General features: G+C 43.5%; 1 protein-coding gene across 1 annotated transcript; it reads left to right on the top strand.

Annotated features, from left to right (window-relative positions):
• Positions 1-19856: 19856 nt before the first annotated feature.
• Positions 19857-22169, top strand: SUPT20HL2 (SUPT20H like 2). Its single transcript, XM_045855856.1, has one exon. The coding sequence runs from the start codon at positions 19857-19859 to the stop codon at positions 22167-22169; it is 2313 nt and encodes a 770-aa protein (XP_045711812.1).
• The last annotated feature ends 5717 nt before the right edge of the window (positions 22170-27886 follow it).

Raw genomic sequence — 27886 nt, 5'->3', positions numbered from 1 at the left:
CATACATTTTCATTTCACTTGGGTAAATATCCATGTGGGGCAATGTTGAATCATGTGGTAGGTTTATGTTTATTTTTATAAGAATCTGACAAACTGTTTTTGAAAGTGGCTGTACCCTTTTATATTTCCAGCATCAACATTTAGAATTTTAGTTGCTCCACGTCCTTTTCAGCACTTGGTATTGTCAGGTTTGTTTTGTTTTGAACCATTCTAATAGGTGTTTAGTATACCTCATTATACCTCATTATATTTCCCTAATTACTAGTGATCTCAAGTATCTTTTTATGAGCTTATTTTCCACCCACATATGTTTGTTGACATGTCTCTTCAAATATTTTGCCTATTTTTTTATTGGGCTGTTTTCTTATTAGTGAGGTTTGAAATTCATTGATATGGCCTGGATAATGGTCATTTAAGAATATGCCCTGGCTGGTGTGGCTCAGTGACTTGAGTGTCAGCCTGTGAACCAAAGGGTCACCAGTTTGATTTCCAGATAGGGCACATGCCTGGGTTGCAGGCCAGGTCCCCAGTAGGGGCTGCACGAGAGGCAACCACACATTGATGTTTCTCTCCTTCTCTTCTCTAAAAAATAAATAAATAAAATCTTTAAAAAAATCATTTAAGAATGTGTTTGGCAAATATTTTCCCCTTTTCTTTAGTGCAGTTTTCATTCTCCTAACAGTCTGTTTTTCAAACAGCAGAATTTCTTAATGTTGACAAAGTCTAATTTATCACTTTTTTCTTTTCTTGGTTGTGCTTTTGGTGTCATATCTAAAAAATTATAGCCTGACCCAAGGTCACAAAATTATTCTTTTGAGTTTTCTCTTGGAAGTTTTAGATTTTTAAGCTTGTCTATTTTGAGTTCATTTTTGCATAAGGTATGAGGTGTAAGTCAAGGTTCATTTTTTTGCACATGGATGTCCAAGTGTTCCAGTATTATTTGTTGAAAAGACTGTGTTTTTTCCATTGAATTGCCTTTGTACCTTTGTGAAAAATCAATTGACCATTTATGTGAAGCCCTGTTTCTGGGCTCTGAATTCTGGTCCACTGATTTACTTGTCTATCTTTGTGGCAATACCACTCTGTATTAATTACTGTTGATTTATAATAAGTTTTGAGCCCTGGTTGGTGTGGCTCAATGGATTGAGTACCAGTCTGCTAACCAAAAGGTCGCTAGTTTGATTCCCAGTCATGGTGCATGCCTGAGTTGTAGGGCAGGCCCCCCGTTGGGGGCAAACAAGAGACAATCCATCGATATATCTCTCACACATCAATGTTTCTCTCCCTCTTTTTCTCCCTCCCTTTTCCACTCTCTAAAAACAAATAAACAACAATCTTTAAAAAATAAAAAAATAAGTTTTGAAATCAGGTAGTAATAAAGCTCCAACTCTGTTCTTCTTTAGCAAACTATTGGCTATCCTAGTTCTTTAGTCTTTTCATACATGTCTTAGAATCACCTTGTCAATTTCTACAGATTTCTTGGTTTATATCCTAGTTCCACTAATTATCTGTGCACCCTTGAACAAGTTACTTGACTTGTTTGTGCCCCTGTTTCTTGATTTGTTAATTGGGATGGTGGTAATGATGATGATGCCTACTTTGTTTAGCTGTTTTGAAGTTTAAGTGACGTAGTCCACATAAACCATGTCCATAGAACAATGCTTGGCATGTAGTGGGAACTCATTCAAAGGTTAGCCAATTTTTCCTTCACTACCACCCTTCTGATTGCTTGAGAACCCTTATATTTTATTTCTTAGGTACAGTAGGGAACTAATGAAGGGTTTGAAAACAAAGAGTAACTTCTTTTAACATGTTAACTACAGTTATGGTGAGGACAATGTATTGGTGGCAGGAAACAGCTTAGGAAGTCTGCAGTACCCCAGTGGCAACTCATGAGGTCAATGTTTGTGAAGATGTACAGGAAACACTTGACACATGTCTCAGATAAATTGAGTAGAGCTACATTAGTAATTGGTTATAGGAGTTGAAAACAAGGAAAGAGATGAACTTAACTCAGAGTTGGTAGCTTTTATTTTTTATTTTATATTTGTTTCAAGTATACAGCATAGTGGTTAGACAACTATATAATTTATGAAGTGATCCTCCTGATAATTCTAGTACCCACCTGGCACCATACATGGTTATTATAGTATTATTGACTATATTCCCTATGCTGTGCTTTACATCCCCATGACTATTTTTAAACTACCAGTTTGTACTTCTTACTCCATTCACCTCTTTTACCCATCCATCCCACTCTCTCCTACCTGGCAATCCTCAGTTTATTCACTGTATCCATGACTGTGTTCCTGTTTTGTTTATTTTGTTCTTTATATTCCATACATAAGTGAAAATCATATGTTATTTTTCTTTCTCTGACTTATTTCACCTAGCATTAACATCCTCTGGATCCATCCTTGAGCTGTTGTCACAAATGGTAAGATTTCATTCTTTTCTTTGGCTGAGTAGTATTCTATTGTGTGGGTATACGACAGCTTTTTATTCCACTCATCTATTGATGGGCATATACATTGCTTCTATAGTTTGGATACTGTAAATGGTGCAATGAACATAGGGTCGCATATATTCTTTCGAATTAGTGTTTTCAATTTCATTGGATATATTTCCAGAAGTGGAATCACTGAGTTATAAGGCAGTTCCACCTTTAGTTTTTTGAGGAAACTCCATACTGTTTTCCAGAGTGGCTGTATCAGTCTGCATTCCTACTAACAATGTGCTAGGGTTCCTTTTCCTCCACTTCCTCTCCAACACTTGTTTCTTCATTTATTGATGATAGCCATTCTGACAGGTATAACATGATATCTCACTGTGGTATTAATTTGCATTTCTGCGATGGTTAGTGATGTTGAGCATCTTTTCATATTTGATTTGATTTGATTTGATTTTCAGCTCTGTCCACTCTACTGTTGTTTCCCTGTAAATTGTTTTTTATTTCAATGAGTGTATCCTTCATTTCTGACTGGATTTTTTAATGCTGTTGAGGTCCTCAGTAAGTTCCTTGAGCATCCTTATAACCAGTGTTTTGAACTCTGCATCTGACAGATTGCTTATCTCCATTTCCTTTAGCTCTTTTTCTGGAGTTTTCTACTGTTCTTTTATTTGAGCCATGTTTCTTTATCTCCCCATTTTGGCTGCCTCTCTGTTCATATATACTTTGTAGATCTGCTACATTTTCCAGTCTTGGAATGGTGGCCTTATGTAGTAGGTGCCCTGTGGGGCTCAGTAGCACAGTCTCCATTATTATCTAAACTGGGTCCTCCAGGAGTGTCCCTTTTGAGGGTTGTGTGTGCCCTCCTGTTGTTATTGAGCCTTGATTACTGTTGGAACATCAGTGGGTGGGACTGACCCTCAGGCTGACTGGCTGTGAGGATTGGCCATGAGCAAAGAGTACAAGCTGCTGTACGGGGGATGACCCCGCAGAGCGGGATTTGCCCCAGTGGCGTCTGCTGCCTGCTGAGACCTCCTTTTGTGTGTGCCACTTGCGGAGCTAATCAGGTGGTGTTCTCTTGCATTCTGAAGCTGGCCATCCAGTTTGTTGGTTCTGTGTCCTCTTGGGAGGCACTCCAGTAAAAGTTAATGTCAGACACTGCCTGTGACTGGCCCAGGGCTACATGTTAGGAGATACAAAGTGATCTGTTGTAGGTAGCTGTACTGTACCTGGATGTACATGGGAGTGGTCATGCTGAGAACCAAGACTGGCAGCCATTAGTACCAGGCCTGGGGCAGGTCAGCAAAAGACCCAAGACTCCCCAAGACATGCTGCTCCTGCCAGCAGTGCATAAGGCTCAGTCACTGGAAGAGCCTCAGTCAGTAAGTGAGCTGGGTAAGGCAGGATCTCAGGGATTCATCAGGGTGGAGCAGTAGAGTTTACCAGGCTAATGCAGGTTCCGATGTGGTGGGTGGGGTGGGGGAAGGCTCAACACAGGAAAGAGGGTACCTGTTGGCTGTGTGGGAGGAGCACTCAGCACAGGGACAGTGGCACCATTCCTCCATCCCTTGCATCAAAGCCATACAACTAAGTCTCATACTGTATGTCTCTGGCACCCCCCTGAGCCACTGTCCTTCCTCTGGAGTCCAAGGTGAGTGAGAGTTCATGTGTGACCCTTTAAGAGGACACCTGGGTTTCTAGTAGTCTTTCATCTCACCTGGAGGGACAGAGAAATTTCTGCCAATTTTCAAAAAGATTTTGTTTATTTATTTTTAGAGAGGGGAAGGGAGGAAGAAAGAGAGAGAAACTTCACTGTGTGGTTGCTTCTCGTATACCCCCTACTGGGGATCTGACCCATAACCCAGGCATGTGCCCTGACTAGGAATTGAACCTGTGACCCTTTGGCTCACAGGCTGGCACTTAATCCACTGAGTCACACCAGCCAGGTCTGCTAGTTTTCACAGTCAGATGTTTTGTGGGTTCCTATTCCTGGTATGGTGGTTCCAGGCAGGGCAGCAAAGCTTGGGACTGAGACCTCTCACTTTTCAGGGGGGACCTCTGCAACTAAGATACCCCTTTGGATTTTCAACTGCCACATGTAGGTGTGGGGTCAGCCAGTTTCCCACCTCTGCCCCTCCTACCAGTCATGATGTGGCTTCTTTACATTCTTAGTTATAGGACTTCTGTTCAGCTTGTCTTCATATAGTTCTCCAGGTTGATTGGTCTGTAATTGAGTTGTAGGTTTTGTGTGTTCATGGGAAGAGGCGAGTGTAACACCCACCTACTCTGCCATCTTGACTGGAACCCCAGAGTTGCTAGTTTTAAGAGATTGAATAGCTTCTAGTGACTTATATAACATATAATTCACAACTTTTATGTTTTGGTCCACATAGTAAGAACTTGAAGAATGGTGACATTCTTTAGATTGTAAGCAGGGACTGCTAGTCTTGCTCACCACTGCTTACCCAGGGCACAGCACAATGCCTTGCACATATCTAGGTAGTTATAGAGAGAATAATGTGCCCCCCACCCCAGATAGCCACATCCTAATCTTTGGAACCAACCAATATGTTACCTTCCACTGAAAAGGGTGCTTTGTAGGTATGGTTAAGCTGTAGAGCTGGAGATGAGACTATTATCCTTGATTTTCTGGGTGGGCCCAATATAATCACTAGGGTCCTCACAAGGGAAGAAGGGAGGCAGGAGAGTCAGAGAGATTGGAAGATGCTATACTGCTGGCCTTGAAAATAGAGGAAAGGACCATGAGCCAAGAAATACAGACAGCCTGTAGAAACTGGAAAAGGCAAAGGAAACTGATTCTCCCTAGAGTCTCCAAAAAGGAATGCAGCCTTGTCAGCACCTTAATTTTTGCGTAGCGAGATCGATTTCAGACTTCAGACTTCCAGAACTTTAAGATTATAACTTTGTTGTTTTAAGCCACTACATTAGTGGTAATTTGTTATAGCAGCTTTAGAAAATGAATACGTGTTTTTTGTCATGGATGATGCTGAGAATTAGGGAAGACCTGTACTGTGCTGCTTGCAGTTTGCTAAATCCAAGTTTGCAGAACTCCATCCCTCTGTAACAAAAGAATGGTACCTGGTCCTGGTTGATGTGGCTCAGTGGTTGGAGCATATCTTGTAACCAAAATGTCATGGGTTTGATCCTGGTCAGGGCACATGCCTGGGTCACGAGTTCCCTGCCCAGTCTGGGTGCATATGAGAGTCAACAAATCAGTGCTTCTTTCTCGCATCGATGTTTCTTTCTCTCTTCCTCTCTCCCTTCATCTCTCTCTAAAAGCAGTGAAAAAATGTCCTTGGTGAGGATGAAAAATTTTTAAAAAATGCTACCTGATTATCTAATATCTGATTGAAATTAAAGGAAAAGAAGATGCATGCAAAAGATAATGCAGCCTTTCCCAGAACATCTAATGTCATAATTCTTTAATTTCCTAACAGTCTTTGTCTTCCAGATCTCAAGTCTCATAAACAAATAAGTAAGAAGTTTAGGGTCTTTGGGGAATGTAAAACAAACCTAATAAGAACAATATCATGGGTAGAACTCAAGCTCTGAAACCAGACAGGGCTGTTTCATATTCCTGGGTCTGCTCCAGTTATGTAAGTATTGACAAGTCTTAAAACCTTTCTGAGTCCTTTCCTCATCTGTAAAATTGAGCCTATAGTAGACTTGGAGAGATTAAGGCATGCAAACACTCTGTACACAGTGAGCACTCAATAACTGTTATTCTATAAAGCTAAATGGAACCGAAGAGCAGGTAATCTCCATTTATGTCATGGAGTAATCCCTGCTTCTGGTTACATTCAGGGCAGGGAGATGGAGTTGTTGAGTGTGAACTGTGAATTGAGGGCAAAGAGGAGTTGGCAGTGTATGTGCTGGGAAAGTGACCAGGCCAATAGGCCTGCAGAAATGGAACATTCCCCTACAGACCTCCTCCATTTCTTCAGCAGTGGCCTGGAAAAGCACACAGAAACAACTCCAGTAGCAAAATATGTCTCTTGGGTTTTTAAAAAAGATTTTATTTATTAGTTTTAGAGAGAGGGGAAGGGAGGGAGAAAGGGAGGGAGAGAAACATTGATTGATTGCCTCTTACACACACCTTGAGTGGGGAATGAACCCACAGTGTTGGCATGTGCCTTGACCCTGGAATCAAACTGGAAACTCTTTGCTTTGCAAGATGATGACCAACCAACTGAGTTATACCAGTAAAGGCTTGTTTTTTTTTCCCCCTGGAAGATAAGCTTCATCTTTCTCTTGGGATTAAAATGTGCTGCTTCCCTGGTTGGTGTGGCTCAGTGGATTGAGTGCCGGCCTGCAAAGCAAAGGGTTGCTGGTTTGATTCCCAGTCAGGGCACATGCCTGGGTTGTGGGCCAGGTCCCCAGTAGGGGGTGCATGAGAGGCAACCACACATTGATGTCTCTCTCTCTTTTTCCCACCCTTCCCCTTTCTCTAAAAATAAACAAATAAAATATTTTAAATATGTGCTGCCTAGAAGCCTATAGGCTTCTTAGCATCTATATTAAAAATGGCAGATATTCTAGCAAGGATATTCTAGCTTCTGCTTTTCCCCTCTATTTCTTCCCAGGGTGAAGCACTTAATTCAGATGAAGTGTATAGTCCATTAGAATTTCAATTAGCAGACCCTAAAAACACTGGAAAGGGGAAAATAACAAGAAAATAAACAGGTCCAAAATGTATTCACATCCAAAAGACTTATCATGCAGACAACATTCAGGATCAGGATCTGGAAGCAAAGCTAAGTTAACATCATCATTCAAAGACTCAGTTGTATCCACTATGCCTGCTAGGTTGGGAAGCGGACTAATGCTATGACTTAGAAAAGTTTCCAAGGACAAGAGCTAAAACTGAAGACCTTTTTTTTTTCATTATCCACAACACTCTGATATCAAAACCAGTCCATAGATTGCATGGTTTTGCAAAAAATACCAAATGTTTCATAGAAAAGGAAAAGTAAATTTGGTACTCAGAAAAATTAAATTATACTTGTATATATGGGTGTATATATATTATAATTTTATATAAATGCTTACATTTTACATATAAACATTGTCTAAATAATACATGTAGCTCTGGCTGGCATAGCTCAATGGGTTGGACATCATCCTGCAAACTTAAGGGTTGTTCATTCAATTTCCAGTCAGAGCACATGTCTGGGTTATGGGCTAGACCCTAGTTTAGGGGTTGTGTGAGATGTAACCAATTGATGTTTCTCTCACACATCAATGTTTCTCTGCCTCTCTTTCTCCCTCCCTTCCTTCTTTCTAAAAAATACATAAATAAATAAATGATAAATAGTATATATAGATATATAGTAAATATAAAAATATAAGGGAAGAGAGTGAGCTTTGGTGTATGTAATTTTAATATTTTTATATTTTAATATTATATACTGTATTTATATGTTAAATTATATGTGTATTTAAGCTCACTATTTTACCTTATCCAAAGAAGTCCCTATAGACAAAGTACCTTCTATTTAGTCATCCTATATTTTGAAAAGAGTAAAACCTTAAAATATTTTTAAAAGAAAAAATTGTGTCATCAGATCTGTTTTAATAAGGCTGACTAATGTTACTAAGTATATAACACTGTCTAATACCAAATTATAGTTGAAATGCATTACTAAGAAAGGATGATAACCCCAACTGTAATTTTAGTTTTGTCAGATATAAAAGCTGACTCCTGGCTTACATTTTTCTGGAAATATTGTTCATTATCTGTTCATATCTCAGATAGTCAATGCCTTGTGCTATTGTCATTTTGATAACAATCTGGCCCTTATGAGGCTAAGGTATGAAGATGTCATCTCTTGTAAAAAACCTCTCACATTTGGTGTGACAATTTAAATGTAACCCAAGAGTTACCTTCTGTCTACTCTCATCAAAGGTGACTTTTTTTCTATTATACTTAGAGAAAATGGGGGTTGTCACCTATCTGCTTCAGAGTCACCCGCTTGACACCTCCATTTCTGCTTCATGAACTTCTGCTCTGAGTTGCCACCTGCAGCCATTTCCCCTCCATGTGACACTGCTATCATTGAGCACTATAGAGTGATATAGCCTGGGCCACACTCCCTGTGGTGGCCTACCTTCCATTCCACCAGAACAGCAGGTGAGAATGTGTTTAAGATTTTATTGCCCAGTTGGGGATAACTCAGTGTCATTACAAGGTAGAAAATACTTTTCACTGGATGCTAATTATTGTTCTTATCATAGTCCAAAGGAAAAGAACTAAGGACATTAAACATTTCATTGACAACAGTGGGGTCTTTTTGAAGGCACATCCCAGTTTTCAGCATTGTTTCCAGGCCCACTCTCTGTCCCTTCCAGGGAGAAAGAGAGAGTCCCCTTTTTAGATTTGTTCAGTATACAATTTTCACTACACTGTAGGAAAACCTCACCCCTTACCCTACAGTGTTAGCCTCTGCTAGGGCATATGACGTTCTAATGTGGATACTCCTTGGACCCCACCCAGGTCCCTTTGGATCCCATTTACAGTTTCTACATGTTCCTTCCCTGGCTTCTGTGTGCTCCTGCTTCTAATGGTCTATAACTCTTTTTGTAAAACTCTTAGGCTATTGGAACTACTTTGAAGAGCCTGAAAGAGTGAGGCACAGACAAGGGCAGAAGTGTGAAAGGCCACCTTCCTGTTAACTATAGTCACCATGTTGTGCCTTACATCTTAAGTACATATTTATCTTATAACTGGAAGTTTGTACATTTTGACCACCTTCCTCCAATCCTCTCTCCCTCCACCCCTTGCCTTTGGTAACTACAAATCTCATTTCTTTTTCTATGAGTTTGTGGGTGGGTTTTTTTTTTTTTGAGGGAGGGAAGGTTTAGATTTCACAGTAAACTGAGACTATATGGTATTTGTTTTTCTCTATCTGATTTTTTTTCACCTATCATAGTCCTCAGGGTCCACTCATGTTGTTGCAAATGGTAGGATTTCCTTCTTGTTTCAGGAGATCAACTGTCCATGGACATCACAATTTTGCTCAGAAAGCTGAGGGTTAAAAGTGTACTAATCATTTCCAAATGCTGTGGGACTTGCAGAGGCAGGAACTTGTAGAGGGATTGTTCCAACTGCTAGAGCAGTGTTCAAGTGGTATTACCCTTGCGTCTCCTTCATGTGGGACAACAAAATGAGGCCCAGGAACTCTCCAAGGACTAGACACAAGCAAATCTTTCTTTGACATGGTGCAGTGGCCAAATGGATAAGAGGGGGCGGTGACCACAGGTGGTGGGAATGAGTCAGAGCAGGTAGCCATAATCAAGGTGAACAAAAGGAAGATACAGAGCCTCTGAAGCATATCAAGTAAACTAGACAAAACACTGAATTGTAGAAGCAGGCCTGTCTCATATTCATTCATTCATTCATTTGTTACTCATTCACTCAGGAAATATTTATTGATCATCTGGTATGTGCTAGCTGTTGCATAAGAATGGACCTTATACTATAGAGGAGGAGATAGACATTAAATAAATAACTATGAAGACCACTATGGCAAAATAGTTAATAGAATGGGGTCAAACTATTTGGGCTCCAGTTCCACCTATGCCACTTGCTAGTGTGTGATTCTGAGAAAGTTAGCTTAATCTCTCTGTGACTCAGTTTTCTAATCTATTAAGTAGGGTTAATAATAATACCTACCTTCTTTAAGATGGACCAACTGTAGGTACACACAAGATAGCTGAATACTTAGTGAAAAAAGCCAAACACAAGAGTACACACTGTATGACTCCATTTATATAAAGTTAAAAAACAGGCAAAATGAAATCTATGGTATCAGAAGTCAAGACAGTAGTAGTTACCCTTGGTGGAAGGTGATGGTGTGATTACTGGATGGAGACATGAAAGGGTTGGGGTGCAGGTAATACTTTGTTTCTTGATTTGGGTGCTGCTTACATGAGGGTGCCTACTTTGTGAAAATTCATTGAGCTGAACATTCACATGAACTTTTCTATATGAATGTAACATTTCCATAAAGAGTTAGGGAAAAAATGACAGGACCAAAGTCAAAATATTTAGGTAAATATAATTTTTATGTACAAATATGTTCTTTATAGTTTTATTTATCCCTATGAAAAATTAAAGACAGGCTAAAAGTCTGACAACTTTTTGAAGATTTTATTTATTTTACCTTTAGACAGAAGGGAAGGGAGGGAGAAAGAAAGGGAGAGAAACATCATTGTATGGTTGCTTCTTGCATGCCCCTCACTGGGACATGGCCTGCAACCCAGGCATATGCACCAACCAGGAATCAAACCAGTGACCTTGTGGTTCCCAGGTCAGCACTCAATCAACTGACTCACAGCAGCCAGGGAAAAGTCTGACAAGTTTTTAAAAGATAATCACGGTGACCATAACAGAAAAATTCTCACAATCTATTACTAATTGATTGAAACAGAACATATATTTTGAACATATACTACAACTTTATTTCTGTAACAATTAATATCTATCATTGAAAAAATAATGACCTTATTGGATAGTTGGAAGGATTAAATGGGATATTATGCTTAAAATGTGTAGAAAAACCCTGGCTGGTGTGGGCTCAATGGATTGAGTGGTAGCATGTGAACCAAAAGGTTGCTGGTTCGATTCCCAGTCAGGGCACATGCTTGCGTTGCAGGCCAGGTCCCCAGTTGGGGACATGTGAGAGGCGACCACACATTGATGTTTCTCTCCCTCTCTTTCTCCCTCCCTTCCCCTCTCTAAAAATTAATAAATAAAATTTTTCAAAAAATAAATGTATAGAAACGTACTAAGCAGGTTGTAAATGCTCAATAGTACTAACTTATTATTTGTACACAAATATAAAACTGCAGGCTGTGAAAAGAAATATAATGAAAAATGTGTTGCTGTAATAATGGATTCAGGTTATGTTTTCAAAACAAAGGATGCCTGTCATCCAGGATGCTGTGCTGCTGACCCAGAGCTTTAACCACTCACAGGCCTTATAGTCAGAGCCCAGAGCCACCAACCTTGGAATAAGTCACAAATGAACACCCAAATAGAAAGGGCTGCAGACATTCACTGTAGCAGCAATAACATAGTACCTGAGCATAGCTTATTACAGTTTAAGAAGTATTTTCACACAAAAGACTCATGTAGTCATAATAATAAACCAGCGAGGTAGGTAATGTTCTTATTCTTCAGATGAAGTGACTGAGATGTAATGACTTAAGTGTAACATGGAAAGAGGAAGGGCTGAGGTTTGAGCTTCAGTTAGTTGACTCATTTGTCCAAACCCTAGTTTACATTCCAAATTTGCTGGTGGTGTTTTATTTTAATTAGAGATCATTTGATAGAAAATGAGAAGAAATCCTTCTCTAAAAGGCTTACCTGTTCATAACTCACCTTTTCTGCCATGTCCCTAACTGGCCTATTAGAGAAGGCCAGTTAGGCCTTCTCCAATATTAGCCTATTGGTTGCAGTCACTTGAATCAGTAAATTCAGGAGAACCCCTGACACTTGTTGCATTCTTTCCTTTTACCATAGGTAAGCCCAAGTACTACCCATGAGCTCACACCCAGGACTATCTTGTAAATACTTAAAATATGAGGCAAATACAGAAATTTGCATTCTTTATCCATAAGCTTATCTTGCTGAAGCAGGAAAAGGAGGCCCATAGAAAGTTACCTTGTCATAGCCAATAGGTTGATGACAGCTCAGAATGAGGCAATAATGCAATACTTAATTTTACTGGTTAAGCCACCAAACTTATTCACTATTGACAAGTTGAAAGTTGAATGGCTTCTATTTCCTCTATTCTCTATGGCAGAGGTCTGAGGGGCTGGTGGGCAGTGAAATGACCAAGAGGTAGGGATTTGGAGGGTATGCCAGTTAAAGAACATCAATAATTCACTACTGGGGGACCTCCCTGTGATAACTGAGAGGAGACCCCTAAGAACTGCATCCACAGCTGATAGGTGTAACTAAGAAATGCGTAGGTATCAAGGAGCAGGACTAGTGTGGGAAAAAACAGTTGAGGTTATACTCCTCTTACCTTATTGTGTGTTTCCTCTCTCTGACCCCCCAAAACAAACCTACAACTGAATATGTTTTCTCTTCATAGGTCATTTTTTATTTTCAGTCATCCATTTATTTAACATATATGTACTGAGTACCTACTATGTTCCAGATACTGTTATAGGCACTAAATGGGTGGGGGATCCCTGTGCATGAGAATCTGATCTTGTGAAATGCACATTTAAGGGGGGACAGATAGTAAATAAAGTAAGTAAGTAAATTATAATGTGATAAGAGCCAGGAAGAGGAAATGGAGCAACAAAGGAAGATAGAGTGCTGTGTGGATGTGGCTAGGGAAGGCATCACAGAGAAGATGGCATCTGAACAAAGACTAAAGGATATAACAGAGCAAGCCATACAGATATCTAAGGGAAAAGCATTACAGGCAGATGGAACAGCAACTGCAAATGCTGTGAGATGGGTGCCATGTCTGAGAACAGTAAGGAAGACTCTGACCAGAGTGGAATGAATGAGTGAGGAGATGAATAATGGGAGACGATGATGGGGAGGGAAACATCCATCTTGTTGACCATAGGAAAGAATGTGACATGGGAGACCATTGGAAGGTTTTGAGCAGAGAGATGGCATGACAAGACGTGTTATAAGAGGCTTTCTGTAGGGGCTATGTCAACATAAAATGTAGAAGGACAAGGGTAGAAGCAGGGAGACTAATTAGAAGGCTACTATAGCAGTCCAGGCAACATGATGGCACCTCTGCCCAGGGTGGTAGCTGTGGATGTGGCAGGAGATAGCTGGATTCTGAAGATATATTGAATATAGAGCCTATAGGATGCACCGACAAATTTCATGCAGGGAGAAAAAAAGAAAGAGAAGAATCAAGGATGCAATACTTAATTTTAGGGGTTTTGGCCTGAGCAACTAACTAGGATGGAATTGTTATTAACTAAGATGGGGAGGGCTGCTCTGGTGGTTTTATGCTGTGTCAGATTAGCTTGACTGGGGCTATGTTTCCTAGAATTCCCTTTCCTTTGTGGTTCTGGGTTAGGGTTAACCAAAAGAGAAATTTTCGTGAGATCAGCAAGGCTGGAGTGAAGCAGCAGCCATTATACTCTGAAGGTCACTGCAGCTTACATACATTGTCACTGATCATCGGGATCCCCTTGTGGTGGGGATCAGCAGGATAGGCAGAACCTGGGCCCATAGCTCCTCTATCTTTCATTGGCTCTTTTCTTTCAGTTTCTCTGAGTCCTGGACCAAATACAAGTGCAGTTCCATGGCAGAAAGCATCAGGTCACCTCCATCACTAAAGTTAGAGGCAGTGAAAGACCATCATGGGTACGTCCTCACTGGTTCCAGCTAGTCCTTGTGGGTTCCAGTTGGTCTTCTCTCTGTTGCTTCATGCCCAGTTTTTCCTCCTTATTGACTGCTCTAATGATCTCCCGTGTTCTCATGTGCATGCTCAGATGCAGAAGAAACAGCCCTCCATAGACTTCTTCACCTGATTAGTGACTTTCCTCTGAACCCTGATTAATGAGTTTTCTCTGGTCCTCCAACTGTCCTCTTCTATACCTTTACTTCCCTAGCTTCTCTCACAATTGTGTGAGGTCTGATCCCTATAAATAAATAAAGTATTCCATATCTTCATAGTGGTTCCAATTCCCTGGTCAGACTCCACTGACACAATGCCAAAGGAACACATTTGGGTAGAAGATCAGGAGTTGGGTCTAGACATGTTAATTTTAAAATTCTCATTAGGCATCCAGGTGGAAATTTTGAATAGGAAGTCTGACATTGTGAGTCTCTAGTTCAGGGGAGAGGTGCAGGCTGGAGACATGACTTTTGAAACCATCTGTGTATTGATAGCACTTAAATCCAGCAGACTACATGAAGTCATCCAAGAACTGCCTGTAAATAGAAAAAAAAAGTGGTGGAAGGACCGAATCTATGGATGGTCTAACATTAAGGAAACAAAATATTTGTTCTATATCTGTGAAATCTGTCATTGGCATTTTAAGGAAAATGGAGACAACTGTACTTCAACAACAATAAAAAATTAAAAAAGAAGAAAACAAAATAAAGTGCAGAGAACATACACTGAATAAGCAAATATTAAATGAAGAACAAAGAAAAATTATGGAAATGAGCAAAGTTTCTCAATTGTTGAAAAATTGGAAGTGGATAGTGACTGTTTATCCAGCAGATGAATGAAAAAAAAATCCCTGGTAGTTAATTTATTTAAATCTACCTTCTAAAGATTTTAGATGTTTTTGTTTGGATCTCTCCCACTGGTCAGAAACTCAATTGATCAAATCCACTGGGAAATTCACAGTATTAGCAAGATAATTCAGGGCCAACCAATACAGTAACTGTGATAAAACAAAAATAAAATTAAAAGTCACATCAATCCTTCAAACTGGACTAGACATTGAACTGTAAAGCGTTTCATGTTTTGAGGATGGCTGCCTCATTTCTCCAGATCCAGTTTTGTGATACCATGGGATGGGTGGTGGTTCTTTGCTAGGTACATTTTTGCCCTCAAGGGGGCATGTAGCCATGTCTGGAGACATTTTTGGTTGTCTTAACTGGGAAAGGGCTGCCATTGGCATCTAGTGGGTAGAGGCCAGGTATGCTCCTAAATACCCCACAAGGCACAGGACAGCCCCGCTACCCCCACAATGTAAACTACACAGAGATTGAGAAGCCCTAGCTTAGAGTATGGCTATCCATCTCAGGGAGCAGAATGCAAATCTTTGCAGAGGAATAAAACCAGAACGAAATCTAATTTTATTTTTATTTCAGTAAAATGGTAAAATGATGCTCAAGTGGAAGAAAGGGAAAGGGGATAGAGTTTGAGAAAAGGAAAAGGGGGGAAGAGGAGGAGAGGAAATAAGTATGCTGTGCAGCACTTACAGGCTCAGAGAAGTTCTTAGATCCAATAAGCAACTAGCAGATGTGGAAGCACTGAATGATGTAATAGGCTGTGGGAGTGATTTTCACTCACATAACCTCACAGAGCAACAACATTCCCTGGGTTTTTCTGTGGTGTCTGGGGCCCAATCACAGGAGAAACACATTAAGTGTTAGGGTGAGTGATGGAAGGTTAACCCGAGATAAGACCAACAGGCAATGAATATATTGTCACCTTCCTCCACCTTTGCTCCTTGTAGTTCCAAGTTATCTGGCTTGTCCCTCTGATTAGCTGCAGCAAGGAGAAGTGGCAAAGACCTAGATCTCAATATATGGAACACACCAGTTTGCTAATTGTAAATTAGATCAATTATCTTAAAATTAATTCAATTCACTTCTTCCTCCAGTGCAGTTTAGTCTGCCCATGAGTTTTCTATGCATGTGCATCTATATCAAGCTGGTGTCGGGAAAGGCAGGAGTTGGAACCCTTCAAATCAGACGGCATGCTGGTTAACGTGCTTGGAAGGCTCCAAGAATGGTGCACAGAGTAATTTTTTTTAAGCCCTCATCTTGTGGCATTAGGGAGCTCAAGCAAAGGGAATGGCTGAGCCATGAAGAGCATGCCAGGCAAACTCATGCACACAGATACATGCACAGCCACGTCCACAGGCTCATCCAGGGCACCTGTAGCCCAGGTGACCTTGGGGTCCTCCAGGGGGAAAGTAAAGTGTGGGCCACAGCCTCCATTGTGGGCTGTGTTGGCTTTCATAGCTGACCAAAAAAGCACATGCAGTTTCCCATTTCACTGGGATGAAGGACAGTTTCACTTCTGCATGACCTGAGGTATGGTGCAAGGCCCATTTCTCTACATCCTTAGGACTGAATGGCCCACTTCTCCCACTTAGCTGCAGTCACAGGTGCAGCAGGTGCCCTGCCCATCTCCTCCTGCACTTGCTGCTCTACACACACAGGCAGTCTGACTGTGGGCCCTAGGGACTCTCTCTGTGAGGGCACTGTCGGGCCACATCCACACAGGTGGCTCTCGTATATGGCAACATAGAGTGACAGGGAACAATGACCCCAGGACTGTCCTCGGCCCATGAGAGAGGAGTGAAGGAGTAAACACCTGAGCTTTGCTGCCTCTGGGCTAATGCAACCCAAGGCCTGTTCTGGACTGTCTCCCAGAGGCCCCCAGCAGGAACCAGTTGTCCACAGCAGCCTCCTGACCCTGAACATGCCTGTGACTGTCCTCTCTCCCAGCCCTGACTCAGCTCCCCTTTCCCTCAGCAGGGCTGCTCCACAGGACATCCCCAATGACTCACACTGACATCCCTTTACTGGGGTGGGCCTCTGAGGAAGCCCAACCTGCGACACAGTCAGGGTAACAACTGGAGAGCTAGGCCCTCCCACAGCACAGTGGGCAGACACACCTGTCTACTAAGGATCACACACCCGGGACAGCCGATCAGAGCTGCATCTGGGACACTCACTCTCTTGCTTTGCAGAGCAGGGTGGTGGGGTGGCTCTCAGCCAGGGTGCAATTTGCCCCAGGGACATTGGCAATCTCAGGAGCCACTTGGGTGATCACAAGTGGGGATGGGTGCCACTGGCGTTTAGGGGGTGAGGCCAGGATGCTGCTGAACATCCTACAGCGCACAGGACGCCCTCCCACCAGCAAATGCCGCTGGTGCCATGTGCAGAAACCCCCGCACAGTGTGGCACCAGAGTCAGAATCCCCAGCACTGGGTACTTTTTTCATCTCTAAAAAGATGATGAAACATTTACTTCGCAAGGTTTTTATGAGTCTTGAGTTGAGGTAAGTAGAATGTGGAGTCCCCTATTCCTTCATTCTGTAGTGCCGACCCTGTGCCACATAATGACCAAGTCGGTGACCAAGCAGACAGGGAAGAGACATCATCTCTGCCCTCAGAAAATCCAGAGGCTGTGTGTGGGAAACCGTGCAAACACTCAATGCCTCTCCTGTGGGAGCCCGGCTGTGATAAGGCATGTGGTAGGTGCACGTTGGCGGGGCAGCAGAGAGGAGGAGGTGTGCTCCTTGGTGGTCAGGAAGCACTGTTTGAGGTGGAAGGTGGGGATCAGCAGGTGACTGAGCAGAGAGGGGCCTCTCAGCAGAGGAAACAGCCTTTTGCAAGGGCACAGAGCCCTGCAAGTGTTGGCCCATCTGCGGCATGCTGACCATGTTCAGAGCTTAGACACATGAAACAGAGGAGACAGAGAGATGAGGCTGGGCAGGAGGCAGGGACCAGGTGGGGAGGAACCCTTGGCAGGGCTGGGGCAAGGGGTGGCAAGTGAGGCATGGAAGGCCCTGACCCTGGTGGGACCTGCCTGACCCGGACAGTGGGTGCCTCCTTCATGCTGGTGCCCCAGGCCCCCACAAGCCCCAGCCCTGCCCGGCTTTCCTCCTGTGCCACGCTCAGGAGCCAGAAAGTCTAGTCTGCAGGCCAGGAGCAGCAGGCAGAAGTTGTGGGCTTCTTTCCCTTTTAGGAGGATAACCTGACTCAAACACAGGTCCCCTGTGCCACTTCTCATCCAACAAAATGCCTACTTCCGAGCAACAAGAAAGCAGAGCTTTGCCCTCCTAATTAGCTTCTCCACCTCACAGACCACTGTTACTAGACTGACCCTTTCTCAGACCCAACACTCAGCAAACTCCTGGGGACAGAAGGCAAACAGGATCCTGGTGGGTGACAAGCCTGCAAGTCTGGTTGGCAGCTAAGTTCACGTGTTCAAGTGGGAAGAATAAGGCAGTGCTTTGAGTGACAGTCAGAGCTCATGTTCACCTCATTAATTCGGGCTTTATTAAAGCCAGATACTTCGATTATTGGATGGCAAAATAGACTTAGCTATCCAGTCTTCTGCTTCGCCTAAATTGGGGCAGGTGGAGGGGAAGAAAGAGAGACAGGGAAAGATGTTGAGAAGAGTTCAGAAACTAAACCGATTTAGGTTAGTGCCCCCTTGTGGCGCTCCACAAGGGTACATTTGCTCTAAGACAATTCATAGGCCAGGAGAAAACTGCTCTTGTTGTGTCCCAGACCAGGGTCCTCTTTAAGGAACACCTAGTCAAGGAGATTTTAATCCTAGTGCAATAAACTGCATCTACTATGTGTATACTTATCATAATTGCTATCAGTTAAAGAAGCACATTTATGTTATACCAGTCTGTAATTCAGGAGTTTCACCACATTGTCTTGACCTCTTCTCATTTGTGAGACGTCACTACAAACATCATTTCATCATTAGGTCTCCCTCTCGACATCAAGAGATTCTCTTGAAAACCTGTCCAAAAAGGCTGGCAGGCTTCAAAGCAATAACAGAAGTGATGGGAATCAATGTCCCATAAAGTATCTAAGACTCCGTCTCAGTCCAAATCCGTCATAGGACCGTAGCTATGGTCTAGAGTTCCAGTATTCAATTAACTTTGCTGCCATCGCCTGGAACAATAGTTCTCAACCCCTTCAGATGCAAATCACCTTCTAATTAAATAGTTTCATCCTGAACTGTAATTCATAGACAATATGGTTTACCTACCCCGCACTGTGTAACAAATTACAAGATGCCCTTATGTAACACACAGGGAGATAAAAGGTCAGTACTTATGTGTAAGAACACCGTGCTCCCTGCACATGTACGAGTCTCTGAAAACCAGTGGGCAGGACATTCCTGGAAGAGTCAATGAAGAATTCCAATGCCCGCACCAAAGCCTCCGCATACGCAAATGCCACACATGTGGACACTTCGGAGTTTGTTCAGCTGGTGGGCTCTAGGAGCAGCCCTGCCACTAATGACAAGTCCAAGAACCGCCAACCATCCCTGATGGAGGTCTCGCGGAGAAAAGAGACGACCACTTTCCCGACTCTCCCAGCAGTTGCATTCCAGAACAAATTAGTGTGTAGCAAAACCGTACTCAAACCAGGATGCATTTTTTTTGTTGGTGGCTTCTGACTCGGTGTGCACGCTTTTAGTGGTAAAGTCAAACAAAAGACCCTTCCTGGTCCTGCTCTCCGGCAAAAGTGTGGGCACCAGAACAGGAAGTGTGGAAAGTGAGGTCCTCACAAAAGGGCCTCGCGCCCCTAGAGGTGGCAGCAGGCGACAATGGGATGAAGGGTGGTGTGAACCGCCACTGCAGTAGAGTGCGCCAGAGCACACCTTCGCACAGGTGGCTGGGAGAATCCGGCTCAGCCTGCAGTCCTCGAGGCAGGCACTGCCAGACGGCGGCTTCTGCAGGACCCCTGCGTGTATGGGCGACCCCCAAATCGTAAGTATTTTATGCGGTTTTCCGGGTAGTGGGTTTCGCGGTGTCCATTTTGTAGTAAGGCTCGTGGCTCCATGGTGGAGACGTGGCTTTTGCAAAAGGATACATCGACATTAAAGATACAATACTCACTCTGTGCATCAGCGCCCTTACATTTTTTTATCCTTTTAGGGCCGCCATTTTATACCACAATGGAAAAAGCTTTAGAACGAGCTTTAGATCGTGCAGAGTGTGTCATTGAAAGTATACGGCAGAGACCCCCTAAACGTACAGAGTCATCTAGTGGGGGGAAATCTCTCCATGAAAAACTGTATGACCTATATGTCGAAGAATGTGGAAAAGAGCCCGAGGTTACGGAGGAATTAATAAGCAATGTGAACTTGTTAGAAAAGCTTGTTCAGAGGGAGTCCTTGTCCCGTTTGGTGGTCAACCTGTACCCAGGAAAGCAGGGCTATTCGCTGGTGCTCAAGGGGCCAAGTGAATCACATTCAGAGACCATTCGACTGCCTTACAAAGTAAGGACATTTCTAGAATACCTGGATGCAGAGGAATTGCCTCCTGCATTGGTGGATCTCCTGGAAAAGTCCGAACTGAACATGTTTCACAGTGGGTGTGTCATAGCAGAAGTACGGGACTATAGGCAGGGCGGTAATGCAGAGCCCCCTGGCTACCAAAGCAGGCATGTCCTCCTACGCCCAACGATGCAGACATTAGCCTGCGATGTAGAGTCCATAGCCAGCAATAACCAGGAATGGACCCAGGAAGACAAACTGTTACTTGAGAGCCAGCTGATCTTAGCTACAGCTGAGCCCCTGTGTCTTGATCCTTCTGTATCAGTAGCCTGCACTGCAAACAGGCTGCTCTATAACAGGCAAAAGATGAACACTCCCGCCATGAGAAGGAACTTCAAGAGGTACCCCACAGCCTCCCCGAATGACCTGCAGGAGCCATCTTGTAGTCCAGACCCTCAAAAAAAAAGCAAGGCAAGTCCAGCAGCTGAGCAAAATGACCTCAAAATTTCCAAAGCAGGAAATTGTGTGGATATATGGAACCAGAGACCCTGTGACTTGGCAGTCCCTTTTGAGGTGGATGTAGAGAAATATGCTAGAGAGGAGAGGTCTGTCAAATACGATGACTCACCACTAGCAGACTGGCCAGCCTATGGGGTAAATGATGATATTTCTCTATTTGGATGTGAAGCTGGTGATCAGTCCCAGACAACAAAGCTGACCTTCATGAAGTCTCTTAATGATCCATTTATCTCTGGAATAGAAAGTGCACCTAAAAAAGCCAGATGTGGGAGACGTGTGTTTCAGTTCCGGTCCTCCAAAGTTGACCATTGCTATAGTTTGATGCCTGAGTCAAGCATTGACACTGGGGAAGCAGAGAGTCTGTTCGAGGAACTGGAGCCACTGAGCCCTGAATGTACCTTCCAGGTGTCACAGGGCTCCAGCGGCTCAGCCCCTGTGAGCCAGCTTTCTGTGCAGAAAGAAGCAGCACAGCCTCTGGCCTTGGCAGTTCAGTCTTCAGTACCTAGGGAGGGAGTCCAGCACACCCCTCCACCCATCAGCCTTCTCTCCAGCTCAGGAAATAGTTCCTCAGGTAATATCAGTTTGGCTCCCCAGCAGGCAAGCTGCATTCGCCTTCTTAAAATGCCATCTCCTGTCCCTGCTTCAAAGCCACTGAGTCTTCCCCAGAAACCCTCTGTGGAAGCGAACCATGTTAGCACACTTCCTGCAGCCTCCCTGTGTGCTGCCAACTCAGCAGAAACAATTGTGGCCAGTCATGTCAAGCCCAAGTCTGCTGGGCCCGACCTCATCAAATTGGCAGTCCCTGTTCCTGCAGGGACTGTGGTGAGAGTTTCTACAGCCACGAGGAGCTCTACTGCTAGGGCTAGGGCTCCTGTACCAATTAGGCCCAGCCACCTGTCCTCAAGAGGCCAGCCACCAAGTATAGGACCCACTGTGCCACAGGCTGCTTCTCAAGGAGGAGTTCAGTATAATATAGACCTTTCAAGATTTAAGCCCATTGGTGTACTTTGGGTTCCAAATGGTGTTGACATTTGGAGAAGCCCGGAAACACAGCGGCAGATTTGCCAGTTGATCTCAGCACCACAGCTTCAGCAGCCCCCCACTACTCTTCAGCAGCGCATGTTGCAGGGTTCAATTGCACAAGGTTCGGCCAGTCAACAAACAGCCTTTTCTGCTCAGCAAGCTGCTGTCATTAGCCGCAATGAGGTCGGAAGTGTTCTGCAGCCCCAGATCATGGTGCAGCCTCAGCCTGCCTCTGCCCAGACAGGACCTGGGCAGAGCCGCCCAAAACACGTGGTCCAGCTCTCCACTGCCTTCCCACAGCAGCCGCAGCCCCAGCAGGTAAGGGTCAGAGTCTTGCCATCCCCAGTGGCAGCAGCACCCCAAACAGCTCAGCAGGGTGGGTGCCCGCAGGTAGCAGGCCAGGGCAAAGGCAAACAGAATGGAGGCCTGCCCCGCCCTCCCAAATCCTGAGTCTTGCATTGGGTCCTCTCTTTTGCAAAACACGAGAGCATCGACCCAAAGCAATAGAGTTTTTACTTCATTCTGCATTATTTTGATGTGTCAGTACTTCAGTCGTTAGACGTGTAAACTTTATTCAGAAGCACAACCCCATGATTGTACGTAGAGACAAGAAGGTGTTTAATAACCTGAGATGGTTTGGCTTATGCCATTGTTTTGGTTGCTGTTATTAACACAGTGAGTTCTATTTTAGTGTTCCAAAGTGTATCAAATCCACAGTAGGCTCAGCTGAAACTCCTGAAGCCTATAGTTTCTCTGAAACAATAAATCTGCAATACCGATCAAGTTAAAATTACATTAATTTAGCAAGGTGAATATGGTTTTTAAAACTTTTGCCGAGTTAAATGAGCACATCACAGAAAATGCACCATCTTAGCCTCTTTCGAGTTGCGTGGTGTACACCAGGTCTCCAGAGCTGTCTTCATCTGACAACAGAAAAGCTGCACTGGGTGAGCACCAGCTGCCCATGTCGCTCTTCCCCCGGAGCCTGGCAGGCAGCGGGCTCCTTTCTGCTCCTCTGAGTCGGACTGCTTTAGGCACTTGGTGTGAGTGCAGTGATGCAGTCGTGGTCAGTTTGGGGCTGGCCTCTGTCACTCAGCGTGACACCCTCTAGGTCACCCACGTTAGCATGCGGCAGGAGGGTCCCAGCCTTTTCAATGGTTTCCCACTACATGACATATGCTGGAGTGGCCTGTGAAATATTGGAAACATCTTGGAGAAGAAGGTCCTTTTGGTATTTGATTATTTAGGTCAGGAGGTTTTAGGCAGTGTATGAGAATCAATTTTTTAAAAAATTGTTTGGACAAATGCTAAAACTGGGAAACACTATGCTTTTCACACCTGCAGTGAGGACCTGGGAGACCTCGCAGTGTGCAGAGCGGCTCCAGGCGGACCTGCGGCCAGGGCCATGGTCCCAGGCGGCACAGAAGGACTGGAAGAGGCACTTCTGGGATGTCTTGTGTTCTCTCGTTATGTGACCGTTTCTACTGTTAGAACTCTAGCTTATTTGTCAAAAAGTAAACAGCTAAAACGTTTGGAAATGAGTTTTATTTGTCTGTCTTTCAAGTGTTTGCAGCCTGGTTAGATTCTGAAAGCAGAACCCCACCCCTTCCCTTTCCCTGGCTTACTGCCTGCCAGCTGACTGTAGCCTGGCTCCCTGAGCTCCTCTCTCCTTCTGGGGCGTGTCATGGGCCGCCGAAGGTCCCTGGACTTTTCTGCTTTCTTCTCCCCTCTCTTTTTATTGAGATGTGATGGGCATAAGAAACAGCCCAGGCAAGGTGTACGACTCAGTGGCACTTACTCCTTTAGAGTGTTGTGTCGCCACCATCTCTGTTCCAAAAACACCTCATCACCCCAGAGAAATCTCTGAAGCCCTTTAGTTTGTGGTTCCCATCCTGCCCTTCCCCAGCCCCAAAGCCACCCGTTGGCCTTTTTCTGGATGGGCTTCCCTGTTCTAGACACTGATGGAATCACACAGTATGTGGCCGTTTCTGTCTGGCCTGTTTTCCTTGGCATGATGTTTTTGAGGTTCATCTGTGTTGTAACATGTATCAGTACTTGATTCCTTTTTATGTCTGAGTGATATCCCGTTGTTTGAATGTACCACATTTGTTTATTAAATCTCCATGAGTGTGCATTTTAGTCGCTCCTACCTATTAGCTGTTGTGTGTGATGTTGCTATGAGCTTTTCTGTACAGGTGATTTGTTTTTGTATCTCATATTTTGCTCTGTTACGGTTTTAAAGGGCACCCTGTCTACATAAGATTTGTTTTTCTGAGTACATATGTATGTTTCTATGCCTTTCGCCCTAACAAAAAAGGGAACTTTGGTCTGGCAGTTCCAAAAGAGATGAGTGAAGGGACAGGTGACCAGTGAGTCTTACTTGATGAAGTCAGCTGTCCTCCTGTGCTGCTGATTCCATTAAGGCAAGACTTGTGATGCGTTCAAACAAACTGCTCACGTATGCCATCTGAGGACCACTGCACTTGGCTGAGCCTCCGTCACCCACTTGGACCTCTTGGGAATGGTCCCCGCACTTTCACGAAGGGAACCGGTGCAATGTTCAATTGCAAAGAAGCGTCCACTCTCGGCCTTGGGAACCAACCAGAGACCTGAACTCAGATTCTAGCCAGATTTGATGTACTTCCTCTGTTTTACTGACCTTGTTCTAGAGTGATGTAGCACTCCCTTCTCTGGCAAGCAAATAAAGTTAGCTTTGTTTCCAATAACCTTTTGTGGTGTCTTTTTATATCTTTCTAATGATCCCTACCAAAGTTGGTACTTGATACAAGGTCCCTTGTGACACTATTAACTTGCCATGTTATATAATTGAACTTCTCCCTCATTTTAGTATCATGAGAACCTGGAGGCTTTTGCTGACTCCTGGTCAAGTCCATACACTTTGTCTTTCATTAGTTTTGTGCAGCCTGCGTTTCATGACCTAGTGTTTGACCAGTCATAGGGAGGTAGTTGTGGGGAAGCAGGTGGCCACAGAATGCTGCCACAGATGTTAGCAAAGGTGGTTCAGGAGATGATTATCCAGGGAAATCCTTGTGGGCCCAGTACAGCACGACATGTCTCTGTCATAGGATGGCCGTTTGGGAACAGAATTATATTCCTGAGGATGCTCGCAAGTGAAGGGAGGACTCTAGTTGTAGGTAAGCACTGTCCAATAGAAATATATGAGCCCCATTTATTATTTTAAATTTTCCTGTAGCCACATTTTAGTAAGTAACAGGAAAGAAGAGAAATTACCCTTAATCATTTATTTAACGCAACATAGGCATATTTCAGAGATGTTGCAGGTTTGGTTCCAGACCACTCAGATAAAGCACATATTGCAATAAAGCAAGTCACCCAAAATTGTTTGGTTTCCCAGTGTACATATAAGTTATGTTACACTATTCTGTAGCCTATTAAGTGTGCAATAGCATGGTGTGTAAAACAAGCAATGCACATCTTAATTAGAAATACTTTGTTGCTAAACAATGCTCACCATCATCTGAGCATTCAGCAAGTTGTGACCTTTTTGCTGGTGGAGGGTCTTGTGATAAATCAAACCAGGAATGCCTGTTTATCCAAGATTATCATTTCTATTTGTAATCAATATTTCAAAGATTTTAATGGGATATTTTACATTGTTTTATTTTTACTAAATCTTCAATATCCAGACACTTACAGCCTATCTTAACTCAGGTGTGAGATTTTCATCAGAAATACTTGATCTCAGTTTAGATTTTAATAAAATCTACAGTTGAAAATGTAGATTCATCTTACAAACATTCTTAGGCATTTTCTAATAATCTGATCAACTATCAGTTTTGAAGTTTAAATTACTTAAGTAAAAATCAGTTCCTCAGTCTCACTAGCCATGTTTCCAGTGGTCCGTAGCTTCATATGGCTGTGGTGCTGGACAGTGAATTTCTAAAGCGACGAAGGAGCAAAGCAGATCTGAAGAGTGCCTCAGGCATGAGGTGGGTACCAGTTATTGAGATGAGGTGGGGGGGTGATCATCAGAACACACTGTTGGAGTAGAAGTAAGGATGTGTGATGAAGTGATTCTGTGTGCTAAGCTGTACCTCCAGGAAGTCCTCACGGCTTGAGATCATCTGGGCCTGGGCTTGGGCCCGGGTGTGCAGGTAGACAGTAAGTGGCCCTTGCCATGGAGCCACAAGGGTCAGCTGGGCTCTTCCTTTTCAGATGCAAAACATCTAATTAGAGGACACTAACTATTCCAGCAGTGAATTGAACAACTCAGCCATCCCACCTGGACCCCAGGAGCATGGAACCTGAGGGAATGCAGGACAGGGGTCACACCACCTGCCTTTTCCTTCTTTGTTTTACTCCTCCCTGTTCATTTTCTGGGTTTCTAAGTCCTCGGCAGAGAGAAACCAGACCAGCCATGATTGGATAATGTGGGAACTGGGTGATGGGTACAAGGAGGGTCATTATATTATTCTCTTTACTTTGGCATATATTCGTAATTGGATACAGACATACACACAGGGCCTGGCAGAAGTAAGACCTGCTTGAGTGTGATTGGTGGGGTAATAATACGGGTGTAATAATTTCTAGTTTTCATTTGAACACTTCACCTAAAATGTCATATGATGTGCTTGAGTGTGACATTGTTATGTTACAGAATTACATGCATATGAGTTTGTTATAAAAGATTTTGTAATAAAAAGGGATGGTATGCCCTGGCTGGTGTAGCTCAGTGATTGAGCACAGGCCTGTGAACCCAAGTGTCGCTGGTTCAATTCCCAGTCAGGGCACATGCCTGGGTTGTGGGCCAGGTCCCCACTTGGGGGTATATGAGAGGCAACCAATCAATGTTTCTCTCCCACTCTTTCTCCCTCCCTTCCCCCTCTCTAAAAAGAAATAAAATCTTTTTTTAAAAAAGGGGGTGTTATTTGTGCCAGATCCTATATATATGCACACATCCACATACACTTTATATATCTACTTTGGCATGTATTTATAATTAGCTACACACACACACTCTTGCTCTCTTTATATGTCTCCTTTGGCATATATTTGTGTGTCAGTTTGAGCAGTCAAGTTTCTGGTGTTCCTACAGCCCCACTAAACACCTTCCCCATCCCAACTTCCATCGTGTGCCTGAAGTCCAGCCAGACCCAGGCCCTCGGCTTGCCCTTCCTCCTTCCCTGCTTCACTCCCATCACTGCAGGCAGCAAAGGGTGTGCGAGTTAATTGTTAAATTCAGTTCAACAAGTTCCTCATTAGGGACAAATTACCTGAGTTTGAAATCTGCTAATTTTCCAATCAGAGTGAGTGTTTGCACTTGTGATTTGGAAATAATTACCATATGGTAAAAGCAAAACCTATGTGGGGATTAAAGTAAAGGTGAGGGAGGACAGGAGCTTATTTTGGCATCTTCCATGGAAACTCCTGTTAGCATATGCAGATGATTGCAGTGCCTCTGGGGTTGGGGTGGGAAAGCTCACCTGAGGCACTATTTTGCAAAGGCTGTTGACTTCATGTACTAATGTCCCAGAAAGGTGACCTTAGCCTTCAAGGGAGACCAGTGTGGTCCTCATAGGCTTGAATTGGGTCTGGAAGGACAGAGTCTTTTGAACTTACCTATTGCATCTAAAAATACATCTATCCTTTTGCTGATATCTGTCTTTGGTCGAAAGCAGGGGTGTCCAACCTGCAGCCCCACAGGCTGCATGCGGCCCAGGATGGCTATGAATGCGGCCCAACACAAAATCATAAATTTACTTAAAACATTATGAGATTGTTTTTTTTTTGTTTTGTTTCTGTTAGTGTTTGTGTAATTAATGTGTGGCCCAAGACAACTCTTCTTCTTTCTGTGTGGCCCAGAGACACCAAAAGGTTGGACACTCCTGGTCTAAAGTCTCTGCATGACTTACAAATAAAAACATTTCCTTGGTCATGGAAGTGATGATTCTAATTCCCTTTGTGTGATCTAACCAATGCCTGTGTTAGGGAAAGCTCATCTGAAGAAATTGGAAGAACTGAGGGATAACAATTGCTGCAGAATACCACTGTGATCAGAAATGTAGAAACCTATGTTATTCACCTTTAGTAAACTGCCCCAGTCTCAATTCCTGTATCACTGGTTCCAACGCTTTGGCAATCCATGGTGAAGAATAATAGTCCAGGTTTCAGGTAAGTTACAATCC

The sequence above is a fragment of the Phyllostomus hastatus genome, unplaced genomic scaffold (assembly GCF_019186645.2).
Source record: "Phyllostomus hastatus isolate PE091 unplaced genomic scaffold, TTU_PhHast_1.1 phas_scaffold_12, whole genome shotgun sequence".
Classification (NCBI taxonomy): Eukaryota; Metazoa; Chordata; class Mammalia; order Chiroptera; family Phyllostomidae; genus Phyllostomus; species Phyllostomus hastatus.
Note: the sequence above shows the minus strand (reverse complement) of the source record. Positions and strands in the feature narration are given on the sequence as shown.

What these genes read in the sequence shown, in the direction of transcription:
- SUPT20HL2 (XM_045855856.1), top strand. Translation starts at nt 19,857, where the DNA reads ATGGAAAAAGCTTTAGAACGAGCTTTAGATCGTGCAGAGTGTGTCATT.